This window comes from Halichoerus grypus, chromosome 5, assembly GCF_964656455.1.
Source record: "Halichoerus grypus chromosome 5, mHalGry1.hap1.1, whole genome shotgun sequence".
Classification (NCBI taxonomy): Eukaryota; Metazoa; Chordata; class Mammalia; order Carnivora; family Phocidae; genus Halichoerus; species Halichoerus grypus.
The window spans coordinates 63978036-64000410 of NC_135716.1; the positions used below are offsets into that span (position 1 = coordinate 63978036).

Consider the following 22375-nt stretch of genomic DNA (forward strand, 5'->3'; position numbering starts at 1 on the left):
ATCAAAACTGGAATTTATCACATGCTGACTTTTAGAAGAAAAAAAGAGAAAAAGAGAAACTCACAAAAATGAAGGAAAATTAATTTTGTACTTCTCACAATCAGTTATAATTATTTTTTATCAAGAACTTTGGGTTAAGATTACAATATACCACGAATAAATGTTTAGACAAAAAGCAAGGAAGAGCATTACATAATGATAAAGGGATTAATCCATCGAGAGATTAACAATTATAAATATCTATGCAGCCAACATAGGATCACCTAAGTACATAAAGCAAATATTAACAAGCATAAAGAGAGAAATTGATAGTAATATAATAATAGTAGAGGACTTTAACACCCCACTTACATCAATGGATATCATCCAGACAGAAAATCAGTAAGAAAACAGTGGCTTTGAATGACACATTACACTAGATGTATTTAACAGATATATAAAGAACATTCCATCCAAATACAGCAGAATACACATTCTTTTCAAGTGCACATGAAACATTCCACAGGATAGATCATATGCTAGGCCACAAAACAAGTCAGAATGAATTTAAGAAGCCTGAAATCCTATCAAGCATCCTTTCCAGCCACAACAGCATGAAACCAGAAACCAATTACAAGGGGAAAAAAGAAAGAAAAAGAGAGAAAGCAAGTAAGCAAACACAACAAATGTGGAGGCTAAACAACATTGTACCAAGCAATGGGTCAATGAAGAAATGAGAGAGAAATCCAAAACACATGGAGAAATATGAAAAGGAAAGCACAATAGTCCAAAATCTTTAGGACATAGTGAAAGTTCTAAGAGCATTTCAAAGGCCTACCTCCAGAAACAAACAAACAAACAAAAAACTTGAATAATCTAACCTTATACTTAAAGGAACTAGAAAAATAACAAATGAAACCCAAAGTCTGCAGAAAGAAAAATATTAACAAAGATCAGAGCAGAAATAAATGAAATGGAGACTAAAAAAAACCAATAGAAAGGATCAATAAACAAAACAAAATTAATAAACCTTTAGCCAGACTCATCAAGAAAAGAGAGAAAGGACTTAAATAAATAAATTCAGAAATGAAAGAGAAGTAACAACTGACACAACAAACATACAGAGAATTATAAGAGACTACTGTGAAAAAGTATATGCCAAAAATTGGGACAATCTAGAAGAAATGGATAAATCCCCAGATCATATAATCTCCCAAAACTGAATCAGGAAGACAAAATCTGAACAGACCAATTACTAATAATGAAATTAAACTGCAATCAAAAAACTTCCAACAAACAGAAGTCCAGGACAGCATGGCTTTCCAAGTGAATTCTACCAAATATTTAAAGAAGAGTTCTTCTCAAACTATTCCAAAAAATAGAAGAGGAAGGAAAAGTTCCAAATTCTCTCAATGAGGCCAGGATTACCCTGATAACCAAAACCTAACAAAGACACTACAAAAAAGAAAAAAAAAAAAAAACACCCACAAACCTACAGGCAAAATCCCTGATGAACATAGATGCAAAAATGCTCAACAAAATATTAGCAAACAAATTCAACAATACATTAAGAATCATTCATTACAATCAACTGGGATTTAGTCTAGGAATGCAAGGATGGTTCAATATATGCAAAACAATCAACGTGATACATCACATTAACAAAATGAAGGATAAAAACCATATGATCACCTCAACAGATTCAGAAAAAGCCTGTGACAAAATACAACATCCACTTATGATAAAAACTCAACAAAGTAGGTTCATCATAATAAAGGCCATATATGAAAAACACACACTTAACATCATACTCCATGGTGAAAAACTGAGAGCTTTTCCTCTAAGATCAGGAAAACGACAAGAATGTCCACTCTTAGCACTGTTATTCAACACTGCACTGGAAGTACAAGTCATAGCACTTAGATAAGAAAAAGAAATAAAAAGCATCCAAACTGGTAAGGAAGAAATAAAACTTTCACTATTTGCAGAGGACACAAAACTATATACAGGAAGTCCTAAAGACTCCACCAAAAAACTATTAAAACTAATAAATGAATTCAGTAATGCTGCAGGATAGAAAATTAATATACTGGCTGGCTCAGTCGGTTAAGCATCTGCCTTCAGCTCAGGTCATGACCCCAGGGTCCTGGGATTGAGCCCCACATCAGGCTCCATGCTCAGCAGAGGGTCTGCTTTCCCCTCTCCTACTCCCCCCTGCTTGTGTGCTGTCAAATAAATAAAATCTTTAAAAAAAGAAGAAAATTTGGGATGCCTGGGTGTCTCAGTTGGTTAAACGTCTGCCTTCAGCTCAGGTCATGATCCCAGGGTCCTGGAATTGAGTCCCACATCGGACTCCTTGCTCAGCAGGGAGTCTGCTTCTCCCTCTACCTGCCACTCCCCCTGCTTGTGCGCAGTCTCTCTTTCTCTCTCTCCCACTCTCTCTCTAGCAAATGAATAAAAAATTTTTTTAAAAAAAAGAAAAATATACAGAAATCTGCTGCATTTCTATACACCAATAATAAAGTAGCAGAGAGAAAAAAAAATTTTAGTCCCATTTACAATTGCATCAAAAAAAGAAGAATAAAGCCCTAGGAATAAATTTAACCAAGGAGGTGAAAGACCTATAGTGTGAAAACTATAAGACTCTGATGAAAGAAAGTGAAGATGACACAAATAGAAAGATATTCCACAGTAATGCACTGGAAAAAATAATATTTTTTAAAATGTCCCAACTGCCCAGAGCAATCTACAGATTCAATGCAATTCCTACCAAAATACGAAAAGCATTTATCACAGAATTTAAACAAATAATCCTAAAATTTGTACCAAGCCACAAAAGACTCTGAATAGCCAAAGCAATCTTGAGAAAGAATAACAAAGCTAGAAGCATCACAATCCAAAATTCAAGATAGTACTACAAAGCTATAGTAATCAAAACAGTATGGTGCTGGCACAAAAATAGACATATGGATCAAAGGAACTGAACAGAGACCCCAGAAATATACCCACACTTTACAAAGTCAATTAATCTATGATCAAGGAGGCAAGAATCTACAATGGGGAAAAAGACATTTCTTCAACAAATGGTGCTGGGAATACTGGACAGCTACATGTCAAAAAATAAAATTGAACCACTTTCTTACACCATACATAAAAATAAACTCAAAATGGATTGAAGACCTAAACATGAGACCTGAAACCATAAAACTCCTAAGAGGAAACATAGCAGTCTCTTGGACATCAGCCTTAGCAACATATTTATGGATATGTCTCTTAAGGTAAGGGAAACAAAAGCTATCAGGACCACACCAAAATAAAATGCTTTTGTACAAAAAGGAAACCATCAACAAAACATCTACTGGAGATATCTGCAAATGATTCATCCAATAAGGGGTTAATTTCCAGAACATATAAAGAACTCATATAATTCAAACCAAAAAGCAAATAATCTGATTAGAAAACAAGTAGAGGACCTGAGCAGTCATTTTTCCAAAGAGACGAACAAATGGCCAACAGACACATTAAAAGATGCTCAACATCACTAACCATCAGGGAAATGCAAATGAAAACCACAATGAGATATCACATCACACCACAAGAATGGCTAGTATCAAAAAGACAAAAAATAATAAGTGCTAGTCAGGCTGTGGAGGAAAAGGAACTCCTGTACACTGTGCTGGGAATGTAAACTGGTGTAGCCACTATGGAAAACAGTATGGAGATGGCTCAGAATATTAAAAATAGATATACCATATGATCCAGTAATTCCACTACTGGGTATTTAATCAAAGAAAATGAAAACCCTAATTTGAAAAGATACCTGCACCTCTATGTTTATTGCAATATTACTTACAATAGCCAAGCAACCCAAGTGCCCATCCATAGATGAATGGATAAAAAAGATGTGGTATAGATATAAAATGTAATATTAGCCATAAAAAAGAATGAGATCTTGCCATTTCCAACAACATGGATGGACTTAGGGGGTATTATGCCAAGTGAAAATAAGTCAGTCAGGAAAAGAAAAATACCATATGATTTCACTCATATGTGAAATCTAAAAAACAAAACAAATGAACAAACAACAAAAAACAGAAACAGACTCATAAGTACAGACAACAATCTTGTTGCTGGAGGGTAGGGATGCAGGCGGAAAGGGCTAAATAGGTAACAGGGATTAAGACACACAAACCTCTAGTAAAAAATAAGTCACAGAGATGAAAAATACAACATAGGGAATATAGACAGTATTATTATAATAATGTTGTATGGTGAGAGATGGTAACTACATATATTGTGATGAACACGGCATAATGCGTAAAACTGACGAATCCCTATCTGTGCACCTAAAACTAATATAACACTGCATATCAACTATACTTAATTAAAAAAAATGTTTTTAAAGAATAAATGGTTAGAGCAGTTATACATTTCTGTAGTCTCAAAAATTTTACTAACAAGTAGTCATTTTTCCTATCAACCACTCTGCCTCCTAAATAAAAACTACTGAATGACAGATGTGAATTTTTTTTTTTGGCTGGAATTAAGGAATCTTACAAATCTGAAATACAGAAATTCAATTTTAACCTCATGCCTTGGAGACACACGTGAAAAACCTTACATCTAGAGATGTAAGTTTATGCATTAACAAAATGGAAGTATTATATAATAATGATTTAAACTTGAAGAAATACTTCTAAACATTTTAAAATGTGTAACAGGAATTATTCTCACTCATCCTCATGTTTAATCTTAAAACACTACTTGGAGAAGATTATATAAAAAGTTCATTTCATTTATGGAGTATATAAGAAAATAAGATAGTTCTCAAATAATTAGGCTGAAATTCATTTGTTCAAGTAAAAAATTATCACAGGATAGAATTACAAAAATAATAAGCATATTTTAAAAGCAATCATCATAATAAGTTTCTTAAAATTCCAAACTTAAAAGATAGCATTACATTACACTTTAAAAATAAACAGACACCATAAAGAAAAAAATGTTTTCATGTACAAAGAAGGCAGAACCAAGAGTCCAAGACTGCCTGCAGTTCCCCAACTGAGAGCTCTTTTAGTTAAGGCAGACTTTGACTACCTTCAGGTATAAACATTTTCAAATATAAAACATTATAAGATTTAGAGTATTTTCTGGAGTACAAACAATTAGATTCAAATCAGATAGAAATGACAAGTAGCATTGCAAAATTCTAATCCTTCACTCACATCACTTAAATCAGGATGATTATTAAAAAGACTGGGTGAGAGGCCATAATAGCTACAGAATAAAGAGTAGAAGACAGCAAACTGTAAAGGTTTTGTATTATTAATATCTAGAATACTGAATGTACAGCATTATGTCTCAGAAATTTTCTAAAATATTTAAAAGGTAATCTATTTGGACTAAATAAACAGGTCCCATAAACTCTTCAAAATTTAGATTTCACCCTTTCAAGAAATATGGAACCCTGCCATATTTCTATCTCCGAAAGTTTATGAAAACAGAGCAAATTTTAAGTATTAAGATAAATGACTTAATAAAATAAAACCTCACTGTAGCAGTTAAGAAATTACAAGTAGTGTCCCAAAAATAATCATCCCAAAGAACTGAAAGGCAACTGAAAATCTGATAGTAAAAATCTGGTATCATTAAAAAAAAAAAAAATCTGGTATCATTTCACTTAAGTAAATGTTTAATAATAAGTGACTTAAAAACAATAAAGTATATTGATAGAAGTACTGAGAGCATAAGAACAGTAAAGGAATAAGCTGTATTTCATCAATTTTAAAATGTCCTTTTAATCCACATTTTAAAATCTGAATCTGGTATTGCCAGCAACCTGGTTTTAATTTAAGTTCTCTCAAAGAGGAGTTTTTTCTCCTGTCAGTCACCTAGGAGCACTATGAATCTGAGACAACCCTGAATTCTTGCCTCAAGGTTTTTTAAACAATATTGGCAACATGAATTCAGACTGCAAACCTGAATCAGTACTGGCTTACAGTTCAAAATCTCAGAGATGCTTTCTCTCTTTTTTTTTTTTTAATCCCTCCATTAAGTGCCAAGGTTGAAACATGGAAGTTTCCTTTCTGTCCCCTTCTGTGAAAAAGTTTATTTCCCATTTAATTTTACAGGAAGGATGTAGCCTTTCAATGTCCCAGCTTTATTACGGGGTCTCTTTTTCCCCCATCTTGGGGGGTTTTATTTGTTCCTTCAGTGGCACATAAAAAATAATGCTATAACTTCAAACTGACAGCATCTTAGAATTAACCAAATATGTAGAAAAATGAAACTGCTTCTCCCTAACATAATCATAAAAAGTAACAACATTAATACTAAGCAAATAAAGAAAATAAAAATGAAGTTGTAAATACCTGTCATTTGTATACACTCTCAAAAGTCTTCTATCAAAATCACTTTCATATCTAAACCTCTCGTCCATTTCTTCACTTACTTCAGGATCTTGATCTGGTCTATAATACTGTCTATCAAAAACACCATCCTCATTAAACCGGCAAAATCTTCTATCTGGAATGTCAGCTTTGTTGGCAAACCTTTGATGTTTTTTACTGGAAATGCCCACTTCTTCATTAGTTTTTTTAATGATTCTTCTGTTCCTTAATTCAATTTCATCATCTAGTTGTCGATATCTGTCCTCCTCTAGTCTTCTTTGGTTTAGAAGCTCTTCATATGCCTCCGAAGGAGTTAAGACATTTCTTATAGGACCGTCTGAATTTTCACAAAATGTTTGTATTTGTGAAGGTAAATCAGGCTTAACCTGACTAATAGGTTTTTTATTTCTTTGATTCTTGTGCTGGTCAATTAAAAAAGAAAACAAAACAGATCTTAATACAATGGTATTTCTTAAAAAGTAATTATACCCTCAAATGATGCTTAGTCTATTTATCATCTCAACTCCAAGGCCTAATCACCCAAAAGAAATAGTTTATCTTTAGAAAGAAAAAAAAAAAACTCCAAGGAAATGTTAGCCTTCAAAACTTAATAAATAAAATATAACAAGCAACAGTGATATGGGTAAGTGGCTACAAAAAGAGAGGATAAACTAAATGCAAATTCCTATCCCAGGAGATAGTAGGCATATTTTGGCAGGTAATATTGCTTCAAAATATTTCAAATTAAATTCTTAATACAAACAATATAGAAAGTGGTCAATTTTTTGGCCCTATTAACATCATCCATTCTTAAATTTGGAAAAAAATATATAGCTAGAAATGGTCAGCATTTTAAAAATCTTAAAAGTAAAAACTAGGGGCACTGGGTGGCTCAGTACATTAAGTGTCCAACTCTTGATTTTGGTTCAGGTCATGATCTCAGGGTCAGGAGACTGAGCTCCGTGCCAGGCTCCATCCATGCTGGGCATGGAGTCTGCCTAAGATTCTCTCTCTCCCTCGCCCCCCTTCCCGGGCCTCCTCCCTTGCCTGCTGGCACTCTCTCAAAAAAAATTTTTTTAATAAAAAGTAAAAAACTTTTTTATTGTTTAGTGAAAAACTAAACATCACTTAAAGCCAATCTCTAAAATTAAATCTCCCCCATGAAGTTAAAAAGTAGGGTAAGTTCTTCAATATGTGATAAAACCATTAATAAAACTAAATATTAAAATGCCCTGTGTTTAGTTCAATTTGGCTTAATCTTTAAAATATTTACATAAAAACCAAGTGAAATGTTTAACATATAAAAATATTTTCAAGTAAGTACAAAATATTCAACCTCTGGTGTTAAAGATTTACTTTAAAAGCAAAACCTACCTCAGTACTACTCTTTTCTACCTGTCTGAACTTGTCAGTAGATTCTTCCTTACCCCTGAGAAATTGATTGTATTCTTTGTTGCGTTCAAGTTTCAACCTTTCCTTAAAATAAAAATCAAAAGGTAATGTTAAAACTCCAACTTCAGGAAAAAGTACCTTTATGTCCAATCAAACTCATACAAAATAAGAGATCTTACCCAGAATCAAGCTTTATTAATAATCTCAAGGATAGAAGTAGTTGCAAGGCACAAGAGAGGCAGGAAGAGGTCTGAAACAACCAATGCAATTCCCCACATCCTTTCTTGCCACATTAATTACTACATGCTTAGGTCCAGGTTAATACAGGAGGTCTTTAACAGAAGGGAGCTGCTTCAACCAAAAACATTCGTAAATAAATCTATCCCACTAGTAACTACATGACTGTGTTTGCCAGGAGACCTGTCAATACCATGTTTCCAAGGAAATTTGACCAGTTACCTTCCTTCTTTCCTCCTCAGAGACATCTCCCGCCTCTATTCCCCTACCAAAAGGGGGAATCTGTTCCACTCCCAAAAAACCTACTGCTAATCATTTCTTTCCCAAGTATCAAGAAGATTGATTATATTTTAAACATAAAAAGGTACAATTATCACAGACACTAAAATATTATAATATAAATGTTCTGTTGAAACACATACTACATTAGTAAATGTTTTTAAGCCTTAATATCTCCACTGTCATTGAAACAGGACAATCTAAAAAAAAAAAAATTAAAGATTTAACTAGGTCATCTTTTGAAACTTATCTGTCTGACTTATGTACTATGTCATGATCGCTGATCTAGCTTGGAAATTCAGTCCCTACAAGGGGTATGCAGTGCTTTATCACTACCACCTCTAAAGAGTAAGTAGATGTCGGGGCACCTGGGTGGCTCAGTTAAGCGGCTGTCTTCAGCTCAGGTCATGATCCCAGAGTCCTGGGATCACGCCCCGCATCGGGCTCCCTACTCGCCTGGAAGCCTGCTTTTCCCTCTCCCTCTGCCTGCTGCTCTCCCTACTTGTGCTCGCTCTCTGTCAAATAAATAAATAAAATCTTTAAAAAAAAAAAAGTACATGTATTTGTAGAGTGATAGAAACACATTCAAATAGCTCCAGACCTCACTCTACATCAAAGTTCAGTATACTCTCATTCACTCATCTCACTGATAACTGTGACACAGAGCATGAACTTTATAGCTCAGAAACCAATGCTGAAAAACATAAATTCTAAATATTCAATTAACTCACATATTAAAGATATATCACTCACATCATTATAAACGTTATGTTCAAAAGTTCTTTTAAAAACAGCACAACTAGGGACTCCACAGATTTTTTTAAAAGACATATATTCAAGAATGGGAAATGATATATCTTCTGCTTGCATTTAAGTCAGGAGTATGTTAATTATTTTGATACCTCATAAAACTACTACCCACAGTAACTATTCCTATCCACCTACCTTGGCAGATAACCTCTCACCAATAGGAAGAGAAACTCCCAGAGTAGATGGATCTGTTTCACTCGTGGACAGAAAATTTTTCTGTATATATACACATTAAAAAAATATATTACCTAATTGCCTTTATAAAATGTTTCATAAATGTGTCTTTACATTCTATTTTCTAAACTATGCATTATGCAGAGCAAAAGAATGGAATGGAGATGAAGACAGAAAGTACCAAAGTAATTAGAAAACAGAATTTTCTTCCAATCAACAGGTCCCTGAAGAGGAGAATCAGGTCTTAATTTTCATTTGCAACATATATATAATTCCAGATGATTAAAAAGCCTGGGAAAAAAGGAAACTCTTTCCCAATTTATGTTTCTCTTCTAAGCACATATTCTTCATTCTCAGTGTCCTACTGTTCTTCAGCAAGATCCATATACATGCTGCAATAATGTTTTTTACTAATTTTCCTGCAATAATTTATGAAGGGATATCCACTCAAATGCCAAAAGATATAAACTATGAACACTGTTTCCTTCTATGTACCTCCACTCTTGTAAAGATTTAGATAACGCAGTGTAGTAGACAGATCATCAGACTAGGAGTCAAAAGACCTGGGCTCCAGGACTAGCCCCAACACTTCTCAGTTCTATAACACTGAGCAAGTTGCTTAACCTCCCTGACCCCATCTTCATACATAAAATGAGAATGGTATCTGCTCTGCCTACCTACCAAAACTGGTATAAGGATCAGAGGATTAAAAATGTAAAATATCTTTGAATACTTTTAAAGTAAACACAAGGGATGAGTAAAAAATACGTATGATCCCCAACTTTCTAGCACTGCTTGGTAGTCATATAATCTGGAAGTTACTTAACGTCTCTGCCTCAATTTCTCTGTCCATAAGGCAGGGATAATGCCATCTAAATCACTAAGTTATGAGGATTAAATGAACTGATACTTGTCAAGCTGTGTAGTTCCATGCCTTTTATTTATTCATTAAACAAGCAAATATTGACTACCTAAAACTTTCCAGTTACTTTTCTTGGTGGTAGGGGGACAAAGATAAGAATATATCCCCTCTATGTAAGAAATTTACAATTCAGCTGAGGAAACAAACATGTAAACAAATAACTACAATGTACCAACTGCTACAACATAATTATATTCAAAACATTTGGGAGCAGAGTGATTAATAAAACTTAATGATTAATAAGGTTTGATTGAGGGGCACCTGGGTGGCGCAGTCGGTTAAGTGCCCAAACTCTTGGTTTCCGCTCAGGTCACAATCTCAGGGTTGTGAGATCAAGCCCTGTGTCAGGCTCCACGCTCAGTGGAATCCGCTGGAGATTCTCTCACTCTCTCTCTCTCCCTCTGCCCTTCCCACTCGTGCTTTCTCTCTCTCTCTCTCTCTAAAATAAGTAAATAAATCTTTTAAAAAAAATAAAAATATAAGGTTTCATTCAATCTAAACTTAGAAGTAAGTTGTGCTACAAAAGCTGATTTGAAAGTTGGTTGTATAGAACTCTAAACTTATTTGTCAGGGGAAAAAATAGGATACCTGACTAGATCCCTGAGTCAGTTTAACCCTTATATAAAAAGTACACTATAAATGTAGCCATTTTGTAGAGTTACACATGTACAAAAAAACACATTTAGAGTTCCAACCCCGGAAAGACAGAGATACAGCATCCTCGCTCCTTCACTGGGCAGTTCACATTCCCAACACAGTCCCAGAACGATGTTTGAAATGTTCAATAAAATGAAAAAAATAAATAATAAGGACAGTATAGTGAGTTATTAAAAAAGTTAAATTTCAGACATTGTCTCATTCATTCAACAAATACTGAATGCCTACTGTCCCAAACTGTTTGATATATCTGAGATTCATCAGCGAAGAAAAAAAGATCCCTGCCTTCCTGAAGCTTACATTCAAGCATGGGAAACTGACAAATAATAAACATAAGGAAGAGAATGGTATGTTAGAAGGTGATAAGTGCTATGACAAAATTAAAAGAACAGGCTACAAGCAATTCAGGCTTCTTGAGGATGGGAGTGGGAAAAATAGAAATCCAGAGTTCCCTTTTGGACATGCTCAACATAAGATACCCATTAGATTTCTAAGATAGTTGGCCAAATGGAAAAGTGTGAGGTTCAGGAGAGAAGTCTGGGCTGTAAATATACATTTACTAATACAATTTAAAAATTGTTCTTCTGAGAATATGTTCTCCCTGCACTTTTAAATGGTCAAGTGTCTCCTATTCTAAAAACTGGAAAGAAAATAGCAGTTGTTTAATGGTTCTTCTTGGCAAAATTTAAGAATTTTTTTTTTTTAAGATTTTATTTATTTGAGAGAGAGAGAATGAGAGACAGAGAGCATGAGAGAGAGGAGGGTCAGAGGGAGAAGCAGACTCCTTGCTGAGCAGGGAGCCCGATGTGGGACTCGATCCCGGGACTCCAGAATCATGACCTGAGCCGAAGGCAGTCGCTTAACCAACTGAGTCACCCAGGCGCCCCAGGATTTAATTTTTTTAAATTTAAATATCCACGCAATCCAAAAGTCTGGAAGGCACAGAAAAAAAAATCTAGAAAGAATAGGACTTCCTAGGGGTCAAGGAAGCCACTGCAGCCACCTACCCAAATCCTATGTAATTTTCTTTTTCCTGTGCTTTCCTTTCCATGCCCACCTTCTCAGACATCAACCAAAATTTGTTTCTTGCATAGTAAGGGCCTACTGCTCCTCTATCACAACCACATTCTTGATAACCCAACACCAAAAACTCCTTCATATCCATTTGAATTTAAAGATTTGTACTCCTTGATCTTTTTCTCTTTCATAAAGGCAATTTCTTCCTATGCCACCTACCACCACTCTTTTTTAAAATCTTCTATCTATGAAGTAGTATAAAATCCACAAGTGAAAATGGTAGATAACTAGAGGAAAACCCCACCCAATAAGTGATGGGAGAGGGGGAGAATATTGAGGTACAAGGCTTGGGAGGTGGGCTGCCATGCTAAGGAGTACGCATTTTTATCCTGAAGGTCTGTGAGGAGACACTGAAGTATTTAAATTGGTAAGGGACAGCATCATTCTGGAAAGTAGTATGAAGAACAGACTGAAAATTAGTGGAAGGAGAAGCTAAAAATCTGTAGCAGTAATTTAAAATAAATAATAAGAGAAGAATCTCTAATATGCAGAACTAACAGTCCTAAAACAGTTATCAAGGTCTTCACAGGCTGCTTAAGGAGGTATAATGTTTCACACATATCAAATTAAAAATCTAATCTAGGAGCACCTCGCTGGCTCATTCTGTAGAGCATGCAACTCTTAATCTCAGGGTCATGAGTTGAAGCTCCATGTTGGGTGTAGAGCCTATTTAAAAATTAAATAAATAACAATAAATTCATTCATTCATTCATTCATTCATTCCTTTTTAAAAAAATCTAATCTATCCTATCCACCTACATCATTATTTTTTACTACTCTCAAAAAGAATCTACTCTAACCTACTCAGACTGGTAAATCACATGTGACTCATTCATACAAAGCTAAAGCCTACGGTCCAAGTCCTTCTTTCTATATTCTCCATCTGAAAAGCTTCCTCTCCTTGATTTGCCCTCTAGAATATCCAAATCCTACCTATCCTACAATGTCTTACAAAATAACACCTTGAGGTCTTTCCTGATCATTACAGCTTTATTAGTTACCAGTTTCTAACCTGTATGAATGTTATCTCTATGACCAGATTCTAAGACCCCTTGAAGACAGATTCTTCTTTGTAAATGCTTAAAAAATGTTGGGTGAATGAATGAATGTGTGAGATTCTTTTTATTTATTTATTTTTTAAAGATTTTATTTATTTATTCATGAGAGACAGAGAGAGAGAGAGAAGCAGAGGGAGAAGTAGGCTTCCCGCTGAGCAGGGAGCCCCATGCGGGACTTGATCCCAGGAGGGATCATGACCTGAGCCGAAGGCAGACGCTTAACCATCTGAGCCACCCAGGCGCCCTGTGAGATTCTTTTTAGAAAAAGTTCTGTAAGGGGCGCCTGGGTGGCTCAGTCGTTAAGCGTCTGCCTTCGGCTCAGGTCATGATCCCGGGGTCCTGGGATCGAGCCCTGCATGGGGCTCCCTGCTCAGCGGGAAGCCTGCTTCTCCCTTTCCCGCTCCCCCTGCTTGTGTTCCCTTTCTCACCGTGTCTCTGTCAAATAAATAAATAAAATCTTTAAAAAAAAAAAAAAGTTCTGTGAAACTATAGTGTTTTTGTTTTCCAATATAAATTTACAAACACAATCCATGGGTTTGAGTACAAAAATACTGAGTAATCCAAATCCTGACAACACACAGTTAAAAAAATCTTAGAATATCCTGAGTATCTTTTATTAATCTTAATGTGATTAGCATAATTTGAAGAAAAAAACTGGCATGCTGAAAATAAATGGGCTTATAATAGCTGCAGAATATTTCTAAAAGATGCATAAGAAAGCAACAAAAATAAATGCAAAGCAGGAATCAAAAAGAATGCTTGATTGAATTAATGAAAAATTATAACATATAGACTGCCATCTTGGTAAAAGCAAGGATACAAAATGTTACCATTCAAAAGTCTCAATATCACAAATGAAGTTATTTTTCTTACTAGTTTGAGAGCAACATCATAAATGAAAATAATTGCAAGCTACTAGATCTAAAAAATAAGAAAAAAAAATTAAGAACATTTTGCAGGCAACCCTACCTGTCTTTTTGCTTGTGTAATACCCTAAAGTCAAGGGAAACAAACCATTGATAAAATGTATTCAAAGTTCTTTCTCTCCATGTGCAAATCAGAATAAATAAGAGACCACTTATACACTTGGAATAAACATTACAAAGTATTAAAAACAAGAGAATATCTCGGGATGACTAGAAACATCATAATTGTTTAAAATAATTTGATAAGCTAAAAAGTAAACTGCATTTCAAAACTTACAAGAAATCTTTAGTTTAGCAATTACATAATTTAACCAAACATACTTAAAACAAGGGTTCTGCTAAGTAAATAGATTAAATCATAAAGCAAAGACTTTGGAAGCTAAGCAAATATGTTAAATGAAGTTTTTAAAAGCTTAGCCGACAGGAAAATAAGTGGCGACTAAAATTCCACGTGTCATTTAAATACATGGTCGTGGGGAATAGAGGAGCAGGGAATCGTAATTGGGTTTTTTTAAACCATGATAACTCTATAGAAAACATGAACAACCAGAACTTACAATCTCATTTAAAATTAAAACCCACTACCCTACTGCAAAGATCAAGAATCTGTTATTCCATGGCACCAATTCTCAGCACCACTTTCTACCAATGTCATGTATGTCCCTTAACTGTCACTTTAATATCCTACTGTTAGATACCAATGAAAACCTAAAAATTAACACATTTGACTAAAACCTTAGGAAAATAAATTTAGCAGGTGAATTTTGAAGCATAAGATCCAGCTAACTAATAGAATATATTACCTGAGTAAGATAACGTCTGTAATCTTGCCTCAATTCTTCTTTTAGTTTATGTTTCTTACGTTCATAATCTTCCCCAAGTGGTAAACTTAATCCATAATCAATTCCTAGAAAGAAAACAACTTAAGTAATATAGCTCATTTTCAAACCAATGTCAATTTCAATACAATCTGCTGTCACCAAAGCACAGTAGCAAAGAACACAGTCATGTTTGATTCTGAGACTGGGATCAGGATAATAGTTTACTTAAAATGTTTCAGCAGGTCATACATTCACACATACGGAAAATATCCCTCACGCCCATGAAACCCAGTCACCCAGTTCTCCTGCCCAAAACAACCATTACTGTTTCTTATATTTTCTTCCAGAGGCTTTATACATCTATAAACAGATACTTTTAAATTACTGTGTGTGTGTGCGTGTGTCTGTGTATTTACTTCTTCTCCCTTTAGATAAATGATTCTGCATTGTTTGGCATCTGGCTTTTTCAGAGCACAAAATTAAAGAAAAGCTGATTACCTTTACTTCTTCACTTAATTCTACTGAAATTTCTATAAAGATAAATACCTACAACAATTTTAAGGTCTGTTTTCTAGTCTGTGAAAATTAATAATGTGATTTTTTCTTTTTACTGTAAGAATATCTTTGTTATAACATGTTCGAGAAAAAATTATTAGGACTATGCATGGCTCAGGCTGAAATTTCCAAAAACTTTAGAAGTTAAGCCACCAATTCTGATTTCATATAAATGGGTATTAATTTTTTACTGTGGTAAAATATACATAATATAAAATTTATCATTTTAACCATTTTTAAGCACACAATTAAGTGGCATTAAGCATATTCACAGTGCTGTGCAAACATCACCACACACACAAAATTAAGGTAATTTCCAGAATTTTTTCATCATCCCAAACAGAAACTCCATAGAAGGATGTTAATTTTTTAAGAAAAACTTTAATTTTGAGTCATGTTTCCATACATAGAGCTCAAAAATCAAATTACATTTTGGGGTGATGATCGACAATAGTGATGGCTGTACAACTTGTAAATATACTAAAAACCAGAGTTGTACAATTTCAATGGGTAAACTTTGTGATATGTAAATTATCTCGATAAAGCTGTTAAAAATCAAATTATATACTTTCAAAATATTTTTAATAGTAAAATACTATGTCAAGAAGCACAGATATCAGATGAGTATTTAGATTTTTGAAGCTCCTCTCCCTTTTTTAAGTCCTACTATATAATACCATAGTATAAAAAGTTTATCATTTCTAAACAAAATAATTTTCCTTAATGAGTCAGCTACAAGGAATATAGGTGAAATAATTAACCATAGTTTATAAACTGATATAGATATCACCATTTTTGTGTCTTACTCCCTCACAATGCAGCTAAATGATGGGACTTTTCATAAAAGTGTCATATAACTGCTTTATTACATCACTGAAATATTTCAGGGGGGAAAGCCCCAAGTGGTATAAATATAAATGGATGTCTGTTGATTTTTGCGGAATACTAAATTCCACTTTCCACCATGAACACCATGGAATTCTCTTGATAAACACTTCTAGCCTACATAATCCTGATAATAGTGGGTAAAGCAGGCATCCTTAGGGATGCCTCTCACTCACACTCCCAACTCTCTCCCAAAAGAATTTAAAGTATCCCAAAAGCTTAGAATTTTAAATCATCCTAGAAAAGCATTCTTTCCTCACATAGGAATCTAAACCTTATTTTTAAAGATACAGAATTTAAGCCTAAAGAGAGAAATAGTTTCAATTCTCACATTCAGAATGGAGTATCACACATGGAACTAAGCTGTAAGGTCAATGAAGGTAAGGCCATGCTTTATTCAATTTTATAATGCCTGGTATATAACTTATATCCAAGAAATGTTCACTGAATAAATGTATGAATGAATATATGAATGAATCCTTGAATATGAGGAAAGAATGAGAGAAAGGGTAAAAGCACACAATTTTTAATATTTCATTTCTTTTAGGCAGTCTGATTGCATAGAGAAGCAGCATAGTAACTAGTAACCAAAGTTACTTATCTCTAGTCACAATGGATACTCTATTGCGTCAAGGAGAAAAAGAAAACAATGCTGCAAGGATGATGCCTCTCAACATGCCAGGCTTTCCTACTCAGGAAAGCAGTAATTCACAGCTTTCTAAAAAGTCATGTATTTAAAGTGGTTTTTAATACAGGTTTTCAATTTTGTTTGGTGGATTTATGTGGAAAGATAGAAATTAAAATGTGATTTTCATTTATAAATTACTATTTATACTAAGTTCAGTTTCATTTATCAAGAGGATTTGCCTTTTACTATTGCCACAAACAGTATTTGTAATAATTGTCTTAAGAGACAAGGAAGAATACATACTGATTGCCTTCTGAACTACTTTAAATTTATTAAGTTTAAGGTTTAGTCAACAGAAAATACTTTTTAACTGTTATTTTTGTCATCCAGTAACATTTTACGGCATTAGAGGTAGGTCAGAGAAACAAAATTAAGAACTATATGGAACAATTTAAGTATTCTGTTCCTTTTAAACTATGCATGAACTATGGCATCTTAACTGACTTAAGAAACATGGTCAGACTTACTTAATTCAGAGCAGTTGTCTTATGATGGTTCTAGTGGCAAATAAAGCATTAGTGTCATCTTAGGGTCATTTGAAGTGATGTCACTGAAGTACATCAGTGACTCTAAGACAGTTAACATTATGCTTCAGAACTGTATCAATTACAATTATTAGCTTCTATAGTGGTTATGGGGTAAATAAACTATATATTCAAAACTAAAGTATGCAATCTTTTTAAAATTAATTTACCTTCTAACAGCACTCATAATAAGCAATTTATAGAACAAATTACCATGGAACACTTAGCTTTCTCTTTTATTACCATGAGAAGTTACTACATAAAAATAATCAAAAGGCAAAATATAGGAAATAATAATAGGACTTTCCATAAGCAAGTGACTTATCAAGGGACAGGGCTGCTTTAATTGAGAACACTGTACTCAAACTTTACCTATAAAGATATTATTACACAGGACTCATTTGACTTGTACAAACTGAACAAAAGCAGTAGAATGTCTGACATTTAGTTCACAATAAGAGAAACCTAAGATTACAAATGTTAAAAAGAATGAGAATTAAAAATACAACTAAAAATGAGTAAAAAAAAACATCAATTTCCTGTTGTCCATTTCCCAAAATCTTTACATTAACTGTAATTTTTTGGCCTAGTCTAAACCTCAGAGCTTCTCTGCAATGTAAAATTCTACTGCTGCTTCCTTTCTGATAATTTTTAAAATTTAACAATGTAATTGTTTTCTCCTTTATAATTCTCTTCCAAATTTCCATAAGCATAATTGTACTTAAAATGAATTTTTAAAAATCACACAAATTTCTAGTAAGAAGAGTAAAAATCTCTTTATCTTACTTTGGTAATCTGTAATCATTTTTGCTTGATTTTCAAAATAATTACTTCAGAGCATGGAAAATAAATCTAGAAAATTTTGGAGTCTAAAATACAGATCAATACTATTTTGATATAAGATTGAAGGACACTGCCTAGAAATGGATAAAAACACATAGGGACTATGGTCACAGAAGATGGATTCTTCAAGTACCCAAAGTTTAGAGGGTAAGGGAGTTGAAAAGGAACCAGGAAAAAAAAAAGAAAAGGAGTCTTCTGGAAGTCCCCCAACCCACCTCCAGGCTGAGTGATTCACTAGAAAGACTTACAGAACGCATTATATTCATGATTACAGTTTATTACTATGAAAGAATACAAAGAAAAATTAGCAAAGGGAAAAAGCTCACGCAACAAAGTCCAGAAGAAACTAGGTACAAATCTCCAAGAATTCTTCCCCCATGGAATCACATAGGACACAACTTGTGACAACATAATGTGAAGTGTTGTCTACTAAGAAAGCTCATTAGACTCAGTGCCCCAGGTTTTTAGTCAGAACAGGTCACATAGGCACCCTCTGCCTAGCACATACCAAGATTCCAGACTCTACAAAAGGAAAGCAGTTGTTCTACTTGGTCATATGGTTTATACAATTTTATTTAGGCACAATGACCTTATCATTTAGAGGATTTTTAGATCAGTTTTAGATCAGTACCGGGAACTGTTTACTAGCTAAATTCAAGATACTAGCCAAGGGCCAGTCTTGCAGGCAGACCTAAGGACAGTCCGTCCCAGGCCGGCTTTGTTAAAAGTGATCTGCACAAGAAGGAACTAGTAAGATAGGAAGAAAACCAGAAGAGTAGCTCTAGAAGCCAAATGAAGAAAATGCTTTAAGGAAGCAGTAAGATGTTAAGTGGAGCAGGTAAGTTGAACCATAAAAGATTTCAAAACTGCTCACTAAATGTAGTTATGTAAGAGGTTACTATAGATCTTAATCTTTGTGGGTGAGAAGCATAGAAGTAAGCCTGATGGGAAAAGGTTTAAGAAACTGAGGTGAGAGGAATTGGAGATAATATACATAATTCTAACTTTTGAACAAAGAAAAACCTAGAAATTGACAGTAGCTGGAGGTACATACAGGATTTTATAAAATAGGAGGTATTATAGCAATGCTTATATTCTGACATAAATGTTCTAATAGAAAGGAAAAATAATTTATGATTCAGGCAAGGAGGAAAATTGATGAAGTGATAATATTTTCAATGAAAAGGGACAGAAGGCTATATAAGTAGAGGGGTTGGTCTAACAATCTATGGTAACAGAAGACAAGGCAGAATATATAGTACAGATGAGGGCAGGCTGGCAGATATAAGGGTGGGAGATAAGGGTAAGTTCTAATTGCTTCTATTTTGCAGGGAAATACAAAGTAAAACCATGCGCAGGGGGATGGGGAATGGAGTTTGAGGAGAGAAGAAAAGATGAAATAGCTGCCTTGTAGGATAGGAATGGATTAGGGAAATGTAACAGAAGCGCCAACAGCCGTGAGGACACACCTTAGGTTAGTAGTCAGTACTTTAAAGTAAGAACAATTACATGGTTGTGGGTTTTCTCCACCCAAATTCGGCTACATACATACCAGCACACAAAAGGCTCAGAGTTAGATTTAACAAGAGATGAGATTTTCCCAAATAGATAAGATAAAGGGAAAGAGAAGCAAGAAAGGTAAGGGAGTCGATAAAATGGACAATGGAACTTAAGCCACATAAGGAAGTAATGAGAGGGTAGGTCCTTTAAGGGAGTAGAATCAAGGGATGGTAGGTCCTGGTAATGTCAATTACTTGGAATATTTGTCAGAGGCAGGATACAAGAGAAAATCAGCTGAAAAAAAATGGAAGTGGTCATCAAAGAAAATATTTGCAACTGTAATTCAGTCACTGGTAACAGAGGTCTAAGATAGGACTATTGAAGTGGGTGGCTGAGGAAGAATGGAAAACAGTATCACAACATGAAGTCAAAAAACTGAAGAGGTACTAAATGTTTAAGGAATTAGAGGAATGGCTCTGAATCTGTGAATAACTACAGTAAGAAGTAAGTACAAGAGACTGATGTTGTGAATTTCAAAGATGTCGGGTTATAGGGAGGACAAGTAGTATGAAAGTCCCAAAAAAGAAATCCAACTCCAGATTAAATGAGGGAAGAATATATAGCACAGCATCTGGCACACAGTCAGCACTCAATATAGGTTAGTTGGTAGTAGTAGCAAGAGCAGAAGGAAAAGTGGACTTTAATATTTTACTGACCTTTCAAACATCAGGATCCTTCTTGGTTTAAATTATCTTTATTGGTGGGGTGCCTGCGTGGCTGAGTCAGTTAAGCATCTGCCTTCAGCTCAGGTCATGATCCCAGGGTCCTGGGATTGAGTCCCACATTGGGCTCCCTGCTTAGCAGGGAGTCTGCATCTCCCTCTCCCTCTGCCCCTCTTTCCTTCCCCCTTCCCTGTGCTCTCTCTCTCAGATAAATAAAATCTTTAAAAAAAATAATCTTTATTCGCTTCTCTTGTCAAATGTATAAGGTATCAGTAAATCAAAGTTTTCTGGCAAATCCCAAAATACTTACTGATTTTGAGCACTTCCTACTGTGGAAAGCAAAGAAAACTTTCTCCCACCAGCCCAATTTTTTTAAAATTGAGGAATAATATACATACCAAAAAAGGACAATCTTAGGCATATTGCTCAATGAATTTGTACAAAAGTATGCACTATTGTAATAACTCAGATTTCTTTCCACCTCACAAGGCACACTTTTGCTCCTTCCCTATTAATGCCCCCTCCCAGAGCTTACAAGTATTCAGACTTCTATTAATATGGATGCGTTGGAGCTGTTCTTGAACCTCAGATAAAAAGAATCATGAAGTTTGTGATCTTTTTTACATTTTACTTCACTCAATATTACTTATGTGAGATTCAGCCACGTAGCTATATGCGGCAGTGGTTCATTCTTTTCAGTTTGTGTCTTCTTTCAGTGTATGAATACATCACAACTTTTTTTAATCCATCCTACAGTTAACAGACATTTCAGTGGTTTCCTGCTGTTTGGGAGGGTGGGGGGGAGCACTATTATGAACAAAATTCCATTGACATTCTTGTACATGTCTTTGGTGAACACATGTATTTCTCTTGGCTATATTCCTAGGAGTGGAATTGTTGGGTCACTGGATAAGGTCACCGAGTTCAGTAGATATTGCCAGTTTTTCAAAGTTGCACCGTTATCCATTCCTACAAGCAATGAATGAGTTCCAGTTAATTCAGTCTTGCCCACTCTTGGTATTGTAAATATTAGACATTATACTTGTGTGCAATGGTGTCTCACTGTAGTTTCAATCTGTATTTCCTAACAACTAATGATGCTGAGCACCTTTGCAATGCATTTGGATTTCCCTCTTTTGAAAACAGCTATCCAAGTCTTTTGTCCATTTTCAGAACTGAATGGTCTTCTTACTGATATGTAAATTTTATACACACACATATACATACATATAAACATGTACATTTTATACATATACCTATGGCTGCCTTTTCCCATTGTTATGTATTGTGATGAATAGTTCTTTTTTAAGATTTTATTTATTTATTTGAGAGAGAGAGAGAGAACACAAGCAGGGGGAGCAGGAGAGGGAGAAGCAGACAAGAAAACAATAAAGAGAGACCAATAAAGATAATTTTTTTTTTTTTTTAAGAGTTTATGAGACAGAGAGAGAGCGCACGCACAGTGGGGAGGGGCAGAGGAAGAAGCAGACTCCCTGCTCAGCAGGGAGCCCGATGTGGGACGTGATCCCAGGACCCTGGGATCATGACCTGAGCTGAAGGCAGACGCTTAACTGACTGAACCACCCAGGCGCCCCTGTGATGAATAGTTCTTAATTTTAATGAAGTCCATTTTATCAGACTTCTCTTTTATGATTAGTTATTTTCCAGTCTTATTTAAGACATCCTCATCTACCTCCAACATCTCAGACATTCTCCTATGTTTTCTCTTAAGCTATTTTATAGTGTTAAAATTTTACCTTTAGGTCAGTAATCTCTCTTGAATTAATAACCATATGCAGTGTGAGGTACAGGTTTAAGTTTTTTTTCTCTTCTCTAGTATGGATTCCTAACTTAACCAGCACCATTTACTGGAAAGACCATCCTTTTCTCCACTGAACTGCAGAGGCACCTATGTCATAAATCAGATATCTGTATAT

At 34.6% G+C, this 22375-nt stretch overlaps 1 protein-coding gene across 2 annotated transcripts in view; it reads right to left on the reverse strand.

The window, feature by feature from the left end:
- Positions 1-22375, reverse strand: part of CSPP1 (centrosome and spindle pole associated protein 1) — a 252250-nt gene that overhangs the window by 109844 nt on the left and 120031 nt on the right. Inside the window, exons 7-11 of one of the 2 annotated variants that reach the window (XM_078072319.1) lie at positions 14704-14807; positions 13944-13967; positions 9222-9302; positions 7743-7844; positions 6351-6790 (exon numbers count right to left, since the gene is read on the reverse strand). In XM_078072319.1, coding sequence (XP_077928445.1) covers positions 6351-6790; positions 7743-7844; positions 9222-9302; positions 13944-13967; positions 14704-14807 — 751 coding nt within the window. Of the gene's footprint in view, positions 1-6350; positions 6791-7742; positions 7845-9221; positions 9303-13943; positions 13968-14703; positions 14808-22375 lie in introns of those variants that run through there. The other variant, XM_078072320.1, reaches the window with a different exon arrangement.